Genomic DNA, 16,023 nt, shown 5'->3' with positions numbered 1-16,023 from the left:
TGGGAATACCTTACCTGCCTTCTGAGAAATCTGCATGCAGGTCAAGAAGCAACAGTTAGAACCAGACATGGAACAACAGACTGGTTCAAAATTGGGAAAGGAGAATCTCAAAGCTATATGTTGTCACCCTGCTTATTTAACTTCTATGCAGAATATATCATGCAAAACGCCAGGCTGGATGAAGCACAAGCTGGAATCAAGATTGCCAGGAGAAATATCAATAACCTCAGATATGCAGATGCCATCACCCTTATGGGAGAAAGTAAAAAGGAACTAAATAGCCTCTTGCTGAAAGTGAAAGAGGAGTGTGAAAAAGCTGGTTTAAAGCTCAACATTCAAAAAGCTAAGATCATGGCATCTGGTCCCATCACTTCACAGCAAGTAGATGAGGGAACAATGGAAACAGTAACAGACTTCATTTTCTTGGACTCCAAAGTCACTGCAGATGGTGACTGCAACCATGAAATTAAAAGATGCTTGCTCCTTGGACGTGAGTCTGAGTGAACTCTGGGAGTTGGTGATGGACAGGGAGGCCTGGTGTGCTGCGATTCATGGGGTTGCAAAGAGTCAGACACAACTGAGCAACTGAGCTGAACTGAACTGAACTGCTCCTTGGAAGAAAAGCTATAACCAACGTGGACAGCATATTAAAAAGCAGAGACACAACTTTGCAGACAAAGGTCTGTCTAGTCAAAGCTGTGGTTTTTCCAGTAGTCATGTACAGATGTGAGAGTTGGACTATAAAGAAAGCTGAGCATGAAGAATTGATGCTTTTGAACTGTGGTGTTAGAGAAGACTCTTGAGAGTCCCTTGGACAGCAAGGAAATCAAACTAGTCAATCCTAAAGGAAATCAGTCCTGAATATTCATTGGAAGGACTGATGCTGAAGCTGAAGCTCGAATACTTCAGCCACACGATGTCAAGAAGTGACTCACTGGAATAGACCCTGATGCTGGGAAAAATTGAAGGCAGGAGGAGAAGGGGATGAGAGAGAATGAGATGATTTAATGGCATCACTGACTCAATGGACATGAGTTTGAGCAAGCTCTGGGAGTTGGTGATGGACAGAGAAGCCTGGCATGTTGCAGTCCATGGCGTTGGAAAGAGTCGGACAGGACTGAGTGACTGAACTAAACTGATATATAAAATAGAAAACCAACAAGGACATATTGTATGGCACAGGGAACTATATTCAGTATTTTTTAACAACGTATAAAAGAAAAGAAACTGATACAGAGAAATATATATCTGTATAGATAGAAACAGATATAGATAGATACATATATATATCTATATGTATAACTGAATCACTTTGCTATACACCTGAAATTAACAAAACATTGTAAACCAGCTATAATCCAACTAGATTTTTTTTTTAAAAACTCCTCAAATCTCAATCATCAGGAGCAGGTTCTCAGTTTTGTTCCATACACATTTGTTCCATACACTCGGCATAGTGTAGGTCCTGTTGGCAACAACAATGATCCCGTCAAACTTGCTGCCTCTTTAGGCTGTCCTCCCTTCTCCATCTCATTACCTTTCTCTCACAGTGCTTTCCTGGATCAGAAACTAGACACTCACAGGTCTGTGACTCAGGAGAACCAAAATAAATATCAGCCAAAATAATTCCTAGTAGCAGGAGCAGGTGACAGCTTTTAAGACAATGAATAAATACCTTCTCTATTAAGTAGGTTTCTCTAAGCATTCAAGATCCTCTGTAGCATCTAAGGGTTAAGGAAAGCCTGCTATACAACTTTGCCTGATTGGAGTACACTTGGGAAAGTTAAACCAATGAGGCCAACATTCCCCATAGAGTTCTATGTACAAAATAGATGGGACAAGGAGCCAAGATATGAGTGGGAGAGAGATATCAGAGGATGCAAGAGTTAAGAAAAGTGATAAATGCAAAGAATAAAAGCCTCCAAACACCCCAAGATATAAGGGTGATTGACACAGGGCATCTTCTCATGTGGGGGGTGGTTGCTCGAGCCATTTTAACACTTCTAATAAAGAAAATGGGACCAATCATTTTGAGGATTTGGGAGCACAAATGTGGCTGCCAGGCGGGATTCCACTCACCAGGCTTTCAGAGTCTGTTCTGAGGAAAGGGTCAGGAGACCAAGACAGACAGGAATCCCCTTCCTGTAAGGCAAAAGCCAAGAGGGAGCATGACTGAGGCAGAGGCCAAGTGCATGGGGGCTCACAAAAGGACCTGACTTCCTCAAAGTGCAGACAGTGGACAAGAATTTTGGGGTGTGTTGATGTTTAATCTAAATATTGAGCTCCTGAGTAACCTATATACATGGAATTGTGGAGTAAAGGCAATCCATGGAAATGTACTGCTGTGAACCCAAGTCCCTACGTCCAAGATCCCGGCAATAAAAAGTAAACGTATCAACTTCATGTATGTGTGTGTTCACAGACCTTATTTTACAAAATTAAACACAAAGACAAAATGATGTTGGATATGCTAATTTTTAATTAAAAAATGTGTATTCTGTGTCCAGAAAAGGGAAAACATGAGTCAGAAAATCATCAATAACTCCACAATCTCAAGGCACTAAATATTAACAAAATTATCCTTTCTAGATAATTATTACCACAATTGGTGGTGTAAAAGAAATGGTAGAGGTGGTTAACTCAGGTGATCCATATTGGAATGAAGGTAGCAAGAAACGTTTTCCTCTCTCTCTTGAGAAACATTACAGTGATTACCACTAAGAGGCATCCTTTGGCTTATCTATCTGAAGCTCCAGGAGTGCAATCTCCAGGGACAGCTTGTACACTTCCAGGGCCAATTTCACCTCCTCTGGGCTTGAGAGGCACTTCAAGAGTTTCCTGCCTGTGACTACTTGCTCACAGCCTTCAGGATACTCCTAAAAGAGAAACACATGATAAGTATGCTTGAAAGACTTCTCTCCCGATTGTTAGGGGGCACAGTTCATGTAGAAACAGGCAGGGTTACAGATTCAGGACCAAGACACACCCCAGGACTGGTGGGGGAGCAGGAAAACCAGAAACACCTTGCTTCCCACCATCATCTTCCTGAGAGGAATATAACTCTGCTCTGAGACAGCCTCCCAGAAAGCTTCTGTGGGAACAGACACTACTTCTGACCATCCAGAAATGGGACAAGAGTATATCAAATCCTCTAGAAAAGTTGGGAGTCACTACTACCAGCTCTGAGACCCTCCACTCCAAAGGGGCTCAGTTTTCTCTGATCACAAGTGAGAGCAGGAAAACTTTGCATCTCCTATCGGACCAGAAGGCTCCAAAGCGAAAATGAGAGTTCCTTTGAATGAATGAATCTTGACAAGTCAGGTACTACCTTTGCTGGCAGGACACTGCTTTGGGGTTTAATAAAACAAAAATTACCTCAAATTGTGTGACTTACCCACTCACACTTGGGCACCTCCGGGTACCAGGTTCTGTCCTCTGAGCAAGTGATATTTTCAGAACCAACCACACTAAAGCCAGACTCACACTGGATAGTAATTCTTTCAGGTTCAACATATCTAACCTTCTCCACAGATAACCTTCCATATTCTATCTCTGGTTTCAGACACAATGCTGCAATGGAAACATAACCTTAAGCAATACACAGATCTAAGAAAAAACATGCAAGCCTAGGGTACTAAGAATGAACTGTATTTAAGTGTTGCTAATTGTTTTACCTTTTTTTTAATCTTGAGAAGAAAAATAATATTCGTTAGCATATTTATTGAGCATTGGGATAGTACTTTATCAGACTTTGGGGTAGATCTTTATGTGATCGTCTTATTTAAGTCTCACTATTTTATCTAAGAGAAAGTGACATACAGAGAGGTTAAGTGACTTGCTGAAGGACATATAACTATTTTAAATAGCCTAACAATATAAAAAGGGCTGCTGCTGCTAAGTCGCTTCAGTCGTGTCTGACTCTGTGCGACCCCATAGACAGCAGCCCACCAGGCTTCCTGGTCCCTGGGATTCTCCAGGCAAGAACACTGGAGTGGGTTGCCATTTCCTTCTCCAATGCATGAAAGTGAAAAGTGAAAGGGAAGTCGCTCAGTCATTCCCGACTCTTAGCGACCCCATGGACTTCAGCCTACCAGGCTCCTCCGTCCATGGGATTTTCCAGGCAAGAGTACTGGAGTGGGTTGCCATTGCCTTCTCCAATAAAAAGGGCATGTGACCCCAAGTCTTCAACTATCAAATCAGCTGTCTCTTGTATCTTGATTCCTGTAAGACAATAGAGGAAAATTTTTCCCTCTTGCTTATTATTCTCCTGTGTGCAAAGGAGACGATGGTGGCAAATCATCCCCGAAGTTGTTGATGATGAAATGATATTAAACCTCTGTGCATGCAATAATCAGACCTCATTTTGACCTCATGTCCCCATAACAGCTGGAAAATTAAGAGTCCCTCACCACACAGCTACATTGTGAGCAGCTAGTGCCCTGCACTGGCACTGATAGAAATACTTGTGATTTCACAATGCTTGGCATTAGTCCACTAGGGCTTACATTCTAGACCAACTTTTCATGAAAATTTTCCTGCAGGCCACAGCTACATGCAGATAGAATGTACCATCTGTAGACTATTTCTGGAATTATACAAGAAACTGACAAATGGAGATGCCTCACAAAGGCTGAATTTTGTACCTGGAAAAGAAGGGGAAATTAATGTTCTGTGTGCCCTCTGTACTTTTTGCTTTGGATACCATCAGACCATAGTAATTATTTTCAATAAATCAAATCAAATGGTTTTTTTGCTGCCTCTCACAGGAAAGAAACTGTGCTCTCAATCCTTTGATGATAGTCCCACCCCCGCCCCCTTAAAATGAAGAGGGAGCCAGAGTTACCTTTACACTGAGGGACTGCAGGTGACCAGCCTGAAGACGTGCAGGAGAGTTCTTTCGCTCCAACCAGGATGTACCCTTCATCACATTCATATACAGCTTGGTGATCAAATGTAAAGAAGTTAGAGACTATTTTACGTTGTCCATGGGCAATGACAGGCGGGGATTCACAATCTTGAGGTGAGACATAAAAGTAAAAGAAGGTCAGCATGTAGAATGCATATAACACTTCCTAGTATCTCTGTGGTTCAAAGGAAGCTTCCATCTGTCCTTCTGTCTTCTCTACCCATCCAATCACTCAGCCAAACACAGGACTCGAGCTGCCTTCATGAAGGCCTGAGGCTGGGGAACCATAGAAAGGTTACAATGGACTGACAAGCACTTAGGATTGGCTTCATTTTTTTGGAAATTCACTAAACTTGACACTATTTAGGAGCCATTTTGACAGGAAGATGGAATTAAGTCAAAGTCACACTGTGCTGGTGTCACATTCCACTGCTTTTGTGCTAAATGCAGAGATGTATTTCTGGGAGAAACTAAAGATGCAAAATAAATCTGCAATCTCTGACTCATTTCTCCCAATAAGACCAGTCCATCTATCTTCCCAAGAATATACTCACTGTCCTCTAAAATAGTTCAGAAAGAGCTTATAGAAAGAATAAGAATGATGGCTTGCATGTTGGCACAATAGACACGACACAGTTCTGAGCACCTGTGTGAAAGAGAACAGTCAGGACCCACAAACACTGCATGAGGAGTTTAAATAAAACAGGTCATTGGAAATGCCTTCCCTGGTGGTTCAGATGGTAAAGAATCTGCCTGCAGTGAGGGAGACCTGGGTTTGATCCCTGGATCAGGAAGATCCTCTGGGGAAGGGAATGGCAACCCACCCCAGTATTCTTGCCTGGAGAATCCATGGATAGAGAAGCCTGGTGGGCTGCCTGGTGGGGTTGCAGAGAGTCAGTCACGACTGAGCAACTAACACTTGACACTTTTGGAAATGTCAGTAAAATGTTAAACTGATGGACAATAGTATCTACAGTACTATCCTAAGATGCCTCCTTGAGGCATGGAAAATGTGATGCCAACAATGAGGTTCAAATGCTGGAGTTGCTGTGGCAAGTGGTAGAGAGAGTGATTAAGTGATTCAGAAGAGTGAGTATGCTGGAGTAGATGTGCCACACACATGCAGGAAACCCCACCAAGTGATTATGTTGTCTGGGAAGACCTGGAGGATACATTTACCAAGGACAGAAGGAATATCATAATGAGAGGAGCACTGTATCAGAGACCAGAGCTGATGATGGGAAGACTGTTAAAGAACAAGGTTCACTCTTAGCAGTCACAATCTGAGTGGTGCTCATAGGCTTTAGAAGCTAAGTAAATGTAATCATCATAAGGAGTGGCAAGTTAGAGATACAACCAGACTGAGATTAGGAAGATAGTTAATAGAACATGACATTCCTTAGGGTGAAAACAGATGAGCAGCCAACTAGATACTACTCAATCTGTACCATGGAAAGAAATAAAGGATGGATGATCAGGAGGCTGATGGCCTTTGGTCCATTAAAAATTACAATCTGTTGCTTAGTTTCTGGACCTGTGCTATTAATAATCTCAGGTCTGGAGATCACTAAGTGAAGAAAAAAGTTTCCACGACTAAGGAGACTACAACAACTTGAGACATATGCACAGTAATGAGTTCCCCAGTCTTCCGAGAGGACCTGTGTCCATTTACATAAGCAATTATGCACAGATGAGAAGTGCATAATAATCCAAGTATTATTGGACATAGAGTTTGAGTTGACATAGATACCTGGAACCATCAAGGTTCCCTTATTAAACCACTTGGTGGGCATTTCCATTATCTTTGAAAGTGTGGGCCAGATAGACAAAATTGGTCACTGGCATAATCCCCATATTGGTCCTTGGCCTATGGGTTAAGACGGTCCTATCCAAGAAAACCAAGTAGAAGTCATTGATATGACCTATATCCTCCCCTTGGAGGCAAAGAAGATAAGTTCTTTTAAATATCATTTACCAATGTGTAGAGGAAATGGAGAAATATGTGCTACTCTTAAATAATTAAAGATGCAAGAGGGGTCATCATATCCCCTGTATTTCATAAGTTGGTCTACTACAAAAAATTCGGGTTCTGGAGAATTACAGTAGACTACTAAAAACGCAACAGCATTGCAGCCACTGTACCACATGTGGTATCTTTGCTAGAGCAAATTAATATGTCTTCTGGTAGGTAAGGCCACTGATTCAGCAGAGGCCTTCTTTGCCATCCCTGTCAGAAAAGAACATCACAAGAAGTGTGCATACATATGGAAAGGTCAAGATCATCCATCTGCATTTTTAGTCCTTGGCTGTGATAACACTTCTGTCCTTGTCATAAGAGAGTCTGAAAATATCATGGCCATGTAGGCACCCATAGAACAGCACATTGATACAGAACATCAATGGCATCATGTTAACTCTACTGAATAAGCAAGACTAGGTGGCATGATGATGTTCCAGAGTAAGGAAGGTAGAGAAGGATGAAAAGATGTAACTCTGAAAGGCAGGTTCAAATAGATTTGAGCAGGTTTTATAATGTAGTAGGTGAAGGCACATGGACCAGAAAGAAAGGAAGAAAAAAGAATAAATACCAAGAAACAAAAGGTAATAATTGAAATGTCTAGCTTATCTATTAGATGTGGACCATTTTCATTGATTCAGAAAAGGGAGGGAAACCAGCAAAGTCAAAGAATGGGAACAAATAATGGGGGATAAAGAGAAAGTTGGACTAATAAGCAGTATTTTTTAACAAACTTATCCACTTAAAAAACATTCAGTATATACATGTTTTTAACCTCAGGTGCTTTTTGTTGGTGTGTGTGTGTGTTTTGTTTCATTTTTCCAACTTAATGATGCTGCAGGAAAGGATTTTCACTGCAAGTTCATTTCCTTTTTTCAAATTGTACAAACGAAGCTAGGTTAAAAAAAAAAAAATACAACACATAAAAACATCAGATCAGACAAATCACCACTGTTACACATTTCTTAAATTCTAAACTTACATTGTAAAAGCAAATTATGAAAAAGGCATGCATGGTAGAGAATGAACAATGGTATAGTTCCTCTTTCTTGATGGAAGTCACAACAGTTACTAATATTTATCCCCCTGTGAAGTTCATTGTTCTAATTTCCATTATCCAAGGAGGAAATCTGTCCTTGAGGATATCCAAAACCCTATTATGCTATGATATTAGAAGCATCCTTGATATTGGGACAAAAGACAAGCTTGTTCTCTGACCAAGTGATTGATCCATAAGCAGCACAATAACAGGGTCATTTCACTAGTACCAGGTGTCCTGGGAGGGTGCCCAAATGTTTCAACCAGGGGGTCCTGAGATCAACATACTCACAACTGAGCAGTGGATGGGAACTTCTAGGTTAAAAAGTGCCAAAGTAGAAATTTCTAGTATTGGAAACTTTTCTCAGTTCACACACACTTCAGAAGAACTAAGTAGATTTCCAAGAGGAGAAATCAAAGTTAAATTTAGTAATTTCATCTGCCTCTAGATTGTTCTTCTTTAGTAATGTTCCAACACTTAAACTGCAAAAATGTAAGGAGGGAAAAAATGACACTCATCTCAAGATCTGATTTTCTTTCCTTTCATTCGTTTAGCAGATAGAGACTGAAAGCTACTGGGTGCTGAGCTTTGTACCCCTCCCTATCTTTAAGAAGTCAGCAGTTGGCTTTAGTGAGAAGTCAGGAGCTATAGAATTTGTGCCAGCTTTATTCAACATTTTCTTTTTTTAAAGTGTGGATTCGGATCTGACCATATGAATGCACAGTTATAAGCATTTTTTTTCTTCTGCATGAAATTGATCAGGATCCTGTGGGGCTCCTGGGCACAGAAGCCCTTCTGTCCCTGGTTTCTTGTAAGGAACACACCTTCAACCTCCATGACATTCCCCGAATTCCAAAGGGCAGATTCTAGCAAATATTAATTTGGGAAAGGAAGGGATGAAAAGACAAGGGAGGGGCACCCAAGAAACAATAGAGCCTTGAGGCAGTCTTGGTCTGCCTCAAGGATACATAACAATGTCTTTAAACTATTTAAGATGTCAGCTTCCCACTGACATCTAATAGAAGCAGAAGATATTAGGAAGAGGTGGCAAGAATACACAGAACTATACAAAAAGATCTTCAAGACTCAGATAACCAAAATACTGTGATCACTCACCTAGAACCAGATATCCTGGAATGTGAAGTCTAGTGGGTCTTAGGAAGCGTTGCTGCCAATAAAGCTAGCAGAGGTGATGGAATTCCAGCAGATATTTAAAATCCTAAAAGATGATGCTATTAAAGTGCTGTACTCAATATGTCAGCAAATTTGGAAAACCTAGCAGTGGCCACAGGACTAGAAAAGGTCAATATCATCCCACTTCCTAAGAAGGGCAGTACTAAAGAATGTTCAAACCACCAGACAATTGAACTCATCTCCCATGCTAGTAAGGTTTTACTCAAAACCCTCCAAGCTAGGCTTCAGCATTTGTGAACTGAGAACTTCTAGATTTCAAGTTGGGTTTAGAAAAGGCAGAGGAAACAAAGCCAAAACCTGGTTCTTTTAAAGGATAAATAAAATTGACAAACCATTAGCCAGACTCATCAAGAAACAAAGGGAGAAAAACCAAATCAATAAAATTAGAAATGAAAATGGAGAGATCACAACAGAAAACACAGAAATACAAAGGATCATAAGAGACTATTATCAGAAATTATATGCCAATAAAATGGACAACGTGGAAGAAATGGACAAATTCTTAGAAAAGTACAACTTTCCAAAACTGGACCAGGAAGAAATAGAAAATCTTAACAGACCCATCACAAGCACGGAAATTGAAACTGTAATCAAAAATCTTCCAGCAAACAAAAGCCCAGGTCCAGATGGCTTCACAGCTGAATTCCACCAAAAATTTAGAGAAGAGCTAACACCTATCCTTCTCAAACTCTTCCAGGAAATTGCAGAGGAAAGTAAACTTCCAAACTCATTCTAGGAGGCCACCAACACTCTAATACCAAAGCCTGACAAAGATGCCACAAAAAAAGAAAACTACAGGCCCATATCACTGATGAACATAGATGCAAAAATCCTTAACAAAATTCTAGCAATCAGAATCCAACAACACATTAAAAAGATCATACACCATGACCAAGTGGGCTTTATCCCAGGGATGCAAGGATTCTTCAATATCCGCAAATCAATCAATGTGATACACCACATTAACAAATTGAAAAATAAAAGCCATATGATTATCTCAATAGATGCAGAGGAAGCCTTTGACAAAATTCAACATCCATTTATGATAAAAACTCTCCAGAAAGCAGGAATAGAAGGAACACACCTCAACATAATAAAAGCTATATATGACAAATCCACAGCAAACATTATCCTCAACGGTGAAAAATTGAAAGCATTTCCCCTAAAGTCAGGAACAAGACAAGGGTGCCCACTCTCACCACTACTATTCAACATAGTTTTGCAAGTTTTGGCCACAGCAATCAGAGCAGAAAAAGAAATAAAAGGAATCCAAATTGGAAAAGAAGAAGTAAAACTCTCACTGTTTGCAGATGACATGATCCTCTACATAGAAAACCCTAAAGACTCCACCAGAAAATTACTAGAACTAATCAATGAATATAGTAAAGTTGCAGGATATAAAATCAACACACAGAAATCCCTTGCATTCCTATACACTAATAATGAGAAAATACAAAGAGAAATTAAAGAAACAATTCCATTCACCATTGCAACGAAAATAATAAAATACTTAGGAATATATCTACCTAAAGAAACTAAAAACCTATATATAGAAAACTATAAAACACTGGTCAAAGAAATCAAAGAGGACACTAATAGATGGAGAAATATACCATGTTCATGGATTGGAAGAATCAATAGAGTGAAAATGAGTATACTGCTGCTGCTGCCAAGTCACTTCAGTCGTGTCCAACTCTGTGCGACTCCATGGACTGCAGCCTACCAGGCTTCTCCATCCATGGGATTCTCCAGGCAAGAACACTGGAGTGGGTTGCAATTTCCTTCTCAAAGCAATTTATAGATTCAGTGCAATCCCTATCAAGCTACCAACGGTATTCTTCACAGAGCTAGAACAATTTCACAATTTGTATGGAAATACAAAAAACCTCGAATAGCCAAAGCAATCTTGAGAAAGAAGAATGGAACTGGAGGAATCAACCTACCTGACTTCAGGCTCTACTACAAAGCCACAGTCATCAAGACAGTATGGTACTGGCACAAAGACAGAAATATAGATCACTGGAACAAAATAGAAAGCCCAGAGATAAATCCACGCACATATGGACACCTTATCTTTGACAAAGGAGGCAAGAATATACAACGGATTAAAGACAATCTCCAATTTTATTTTATTTTACAAAAAAAAATCACATGGTGCTCCTGAAAACTGGTCAACCACATCCAGCATGAACCTGGAAAAGAATTTCACATGTTTCAATGACATTCTTGGTGCTGGGAAAACTGGTCAACCACTTGTAAAAGAATGAAACTAGAACACTTTCTAACACCATACACAAAAATAAATTCAAAATGGATTAAAGATCTAAATGTAAGACCAGAAACTATAAAACTCCTAGAGAAGAACGTAAGCAAAACACTCTCCGACATACATCACAGCAGGATCCTCAATGACCCACCTCCGAGAATATTGGAAATAAAAGCAAAAATAAACAAATGGGACCTAATTAGAATTTGTGCCATCTTTATTGAACATTTCCCTTTTTTGAACTGTGGGTTCACATCTGACCATAATTGCACAGTTGTAAGCATTTTTTCTTCTGCATGAAATTGATCAGGATCTTGTGGGGCTTCTGGGCAGGGAAGCTTTTTTGTCCCTGGTTTCTTATAAGGAACACACCTCCAACCACCATGACCTTCCCTGAGTTCCAAAGGGCAGATTCAAACAAGTACTAATCTGGGAAATGGCAACCCACTCCAGTATTCTTGCCAGCAGAATCCTTTGGACAGAGGAGCCTGGCAGGCTACAGTCCATGTGGTTGCAGAGAGTCAGACACCACTGAGCACAGACAGACTAATCTGGGAAGGGAACTGATACAAAGACAAGTGTTCATTTCAGTTCATTTCAGTCACTCAATCGTGTCTGACTCTTTGCGACCCCACGGACTGCAGCACATCAGGCCTCCCTGTCCATCACCAACTCTCGGAGCTTGCTCTAACTCATGCCCATCTAGTGAGTGATGCCATGCAACCATCTCATGCTCTGTCATCCACTTCTCCTCCTGACTTCAATCTTTCCCAGCATAAGGGTATTTTCCAGTGAGTCAGTTCTAAGCATCAGGTGGCCAAAGTATTGGAGCTTCAACTTCAGCATCAGTCCTGCCAATGAATATTCAGGACTGTTTTCCTTTAGGATGGATTGGTTGGAAGGGACTCTCAAGAGTCTTCTCCAACACCACAGTTCAAAACAATCAATTTTTCTGGCTCAGCTCTTTATAGTCCAACTCTCACATCCATACATGACTACTGGAAAAACCATAGCTTTGACTAGATGGACTTTTTAGGCAAAGTAATGTCTATGCTTTTTAATATGCTGTCTAGGTTGGTCATAACTTTTCTTTCAAGGAGTAAGCGTCTTTTAATTTCATGGCTGCAGTCACCATCTGCAGTAACTTTGGAGCCCAGAAAAATAAAGTCTGTCACTGCTTCCATTGTTTCCCCATCTATTTCCCATGAAGTTATGGGACTGAATGCAATGATCTTTGTTTTTTAATGTTGAGTTTTAAGCCAAATTTTTCACTCTCCTCTTTCACTTTCATCAAGAGGAATTTCAGCTCTTCTTTACTCTCTGGAGAGTGAGGAGAAGGGAACAACAGAGGATGAGATGGTTGGGGGAATTACTGACTCAATGGACATGAGTTTGAGTAAACTCCGGGAGTTGGTGATGGACAGGGAGGCCTGGCATGCTGCAGGCCATGGGATTGCAAAAAGAGTCGGACATGACTGAGCGACTGAACTGAACTGAACTGCACCCTAGTGGGGCCTGCAAATCCTTGCAATTCTTTTCAGTGCTCATTAGTTAGGAACAATTATACCCTAGTTTGCAATGCAAGATCTTTCATTTATATAATGTTTTTAGTTTATACAGTGCTTCCTAATTTTACTCTAACAATCTCACTCATTATTTTCAATGATATAAAAGTTTACTTTCTGGATGGCAAAAATTTTCTACACAACCTTGATGAAACAGAAAAATAATGAACCTTATTTAAGAATTAATTCTTTTTTTTTCTTTTTAGAAAAATTTTATTTAATTATTACATTCTGTGAAGTACATTTTAGTCAGAGAACAGAAAATATCAGAATTCAAGTTCTGCATCCACAAGTAATAGCTAAGAATTTAGGTTTAGCCACTTAAATATAAGCACTTAATATAAAAATTAAAAGGTTTCTCTTGTGGCTATATCAGCTCCCAAGGGCTTGCAATATTTTGCTTTCTAAGTAATTATGCCCTGTATCAAAAGGACTAAAATTATTTAATTATTAATTATTTAATATTGAAATTAATATAACCTATGATTGGTTATATTTAATGAATTCTTAATAAGAAATTCTTCTTCCTACCTTAGTTTAAACTTTCCCCTCTTCCTTATCACCTCTGTACTTACCGCACAGGACAGGTGGGCAATGCAATAGAGATAGGACCCCAAGGAGACACAGTGCTGGAAAAATTCTCTGCAACTTGGGGGACATGGTAAAGAATCTCAGAAACACAGCACTAAGACTCAGTGTTCTCAGACCCTGAATCAGGCTGAAGTGAAAGCTCTAAGTCAGTGGTAAGTTGGTGCCTGACTCAAGGAACTCAGGCTAGGGAAGTCCACTGCTGTGAGTTACTAAAGGGAAGAAGCAGAATTGAGGAGACCAAGTACTGGATAGGACTTGAGGGGTGCAATTCAATAAAGCTCAAGTCTTAAGGAGAATGATAATAGTGTGTCGTGAGAGCTCTCCAGGGGTCTGTGGGTCTTTACAATCATAACCCCATGACTTTCTCACTGTTGTGGGGAGCACTTGTTGGCTTATCTACCCATAAACATCATTCCTCTTGGAAGAATCAAGAAAAACTGGGCAAATGATACAGTCTGCCAGTTTCTTTATGGAACAGGGTGAGATGCCAAAGTGTATTCTCTGCCATCCCTCAGAGGTATCAAATCTTCATTCACTAGTGTGAATTCTCAATAGGAAGATAGGATTAAAAACAGATTTATAAAGTCTCTTCTTAAATATTTCACAAGACTAATTGGAATAAAGTCTATAATTGTGAAAAGACAAAAATACAGACCAAACAACAATTAGTCCCTCAATTTTTAAGTTTCCTTGAGTATCTTTGGCACCAAATTAATCAACTTTGGGGTTACACTGGTCGAAAAGCAAAGGGAAACTTCTTAGAGTAGTTTTTTATAGCACAAATAAAGGAAAATTAAATGATAAAGAATTAAGCTTTATAAATGGGCATGACAATTTCAAGAATTTCTGCATGTCACTAGGTTTTTATTTTGGGGGACTCCAAAAATCACTGCAGATGGTGATTGAAGCCATGAAATTAGAAGACACTTACTCCTTGGAAGGAAAGTTATTACCAACTTAGATAGCATATTCAAAAGCAGAGACATTACTTTGCCAACAAAGGTCCATCTAGTCAAGGCTATAGTTTTTCCAGTGGTTGTGTATGGATGTGAGAGTTGGACTGTGAAGAAAGCTGAGCACCGAAGAATTGATGCTTTTGAACTGTGGTGTTGGAGAAGACTCTTGAGAGTCCCTTGGACTGCAAGGAGATCCAACCAGTCCATTCTAAAGGAGATCAGTCCTGGGTGTTCTTTGGAAGGAATGATGCTAAAGCTGAAACTCCAAAACTTTGGCCACCTCATGCGAAGAGTTGACTCATTGGAAAAGACTCTGATGCTGGGAGGGATTGGGGGCAGGAGAAGAAGGGGACGACAGAGGATGAGATGGCTGGATGGCATCACCGACTCAATGCACATGAGTTTGGGTGAACTCCAGGAGTTGGATGGACAGGGAGGCCCAGCGTGCTGTGATACTGAACTGAACTTAATTGAACTGAAAGACCTTCCAGCCCAGCAATGTATCTCTGACAAATGCACTAGATGGTAAGTTGTAAAAGGCTTTTTTGTTAACCCCAGGACTAGTTAAGACTGATCCATTAAAAAAGGAGTCTGTCACTCAGATAATTTCTTTTTCCAGGATCTGCAAAGGGCATAGGTGAAGTTATTAACCTGAATTTCATGTTGGACCTTGGACCATGTGCTTGAAGATACCTCTATATGTATGAAGATACATCGGCTTGAAAATACATGGATATTCATTCACAGAATATGGTGAACACTGGAAAATGTCCCCAAATGACCTTCACTATTCAGATGAGCTGTAAAGAGTGCAAAAAGAGTCATGTAACAATCAAGCTGCTTAGCTCTCAAAAATAAAGAGGAACAGTCCCCAGAAATAAATGGGTAAGCTCCTCCAAAATATTGATGACAGCACAATTCAGTCGTCTTACAAAGAGGGACTAAATTAAATTAAGTATGCCAGATATGTCAGATAAAATAGATAATTTAAATAATTTAACAGGAGGTTGTTATTTTTCAGAAAAGTTTCTGCTTATTAATCATATTCCAAAGTTTTACATAAGTCATTGCAGTTAATTTACAGTATTAAAGCAATACTATAACACAGATGGTATAGCCACATTTTACAAATGAGGAAATTGATCCAGGAAAACTGAGTATACATCCTAAAACCTTTCTCATCAGTGGCCAAGTCAGATTCTGAACCCAAGACTAATTTAAATCCCCAGGCCTTTTCACTATGCCAAACTATTTTCTATCTAATGGAATTAGACTACAAAGTTTTCCTGCACGGAATCCAGTACCTATCATTTAGAAGACTACGTCTAGGAGCCTTCTGTTTCTACTATGGTGGGAAAGACCCCAGACTGCCCTTCTCTCTGGAGACTAGATCCCTGTATGATCTACCAAGAATTAAGGCTCAAATAGGACTCAGTAACAGGCCTCAGGGTCTTCACTTGTGGTTCAGCTGGTAAAGAATCTGCCTGCA

At 40.0% G+C, this 16,023-nt stretch overlaps 1 protein-coding gene across 1 annotated transcript in view; it reads right to left on the bottom strand.

The window, feature by feature from the left end:
* Positions 1 to 2,461: 2,461 nt before the first annotated feature.
* Positions 2,462 to 16,023, bottom strand: part of LOC102272644 (C4b-binding protein alpha chain) — a 90,210-nt gene continuing 76,648 nt past the window's right edge. The window contains exons 9-12 of the mRNA XM_070384789.1: positions 13,563 to 13,719; positions 4,844 to 5,014; positions 3,395 to 3,570; positions 2,462 to 2,876 (exon numbers count right to left, since the gene is read on the bottom strand). Coding sequence (XP_070240890.1) covers positions 2,718 to 2,876; positions 3,395 to 3,570; positions 4,844 to 5,014; positions 13,563 to 13,719 — 663 coding nt within the window. The 3' untranslated portion in view covers positions 2,462 to 2,717. The remainder of the gene's footprint in view (positions 2,877 to 3,394; positions 3,571 to 4,843; positions 5,015 to 13,562; positions 13,720 to 16,023) is intronic.

The sequence above is a fragment of the Bos mutus genome, chromosome 16 (assembly GCF_027580195.1).
Source record: "Bos mutus isolate GX-2022 chromosome 16, NWIPB_WYAK_1.1, whole genome shotgun sequence".
NCBI lineage: Eukaryota > Metazoa > Chordata > Mammalia > Artiodactyla > Bovidae > Bos > Bos mutus.
The sequence above is the reverse complement of the archived record's forward strand: the minus strand, read 5'-3'. Positions and strand labels throughout refer to the sequence as shown.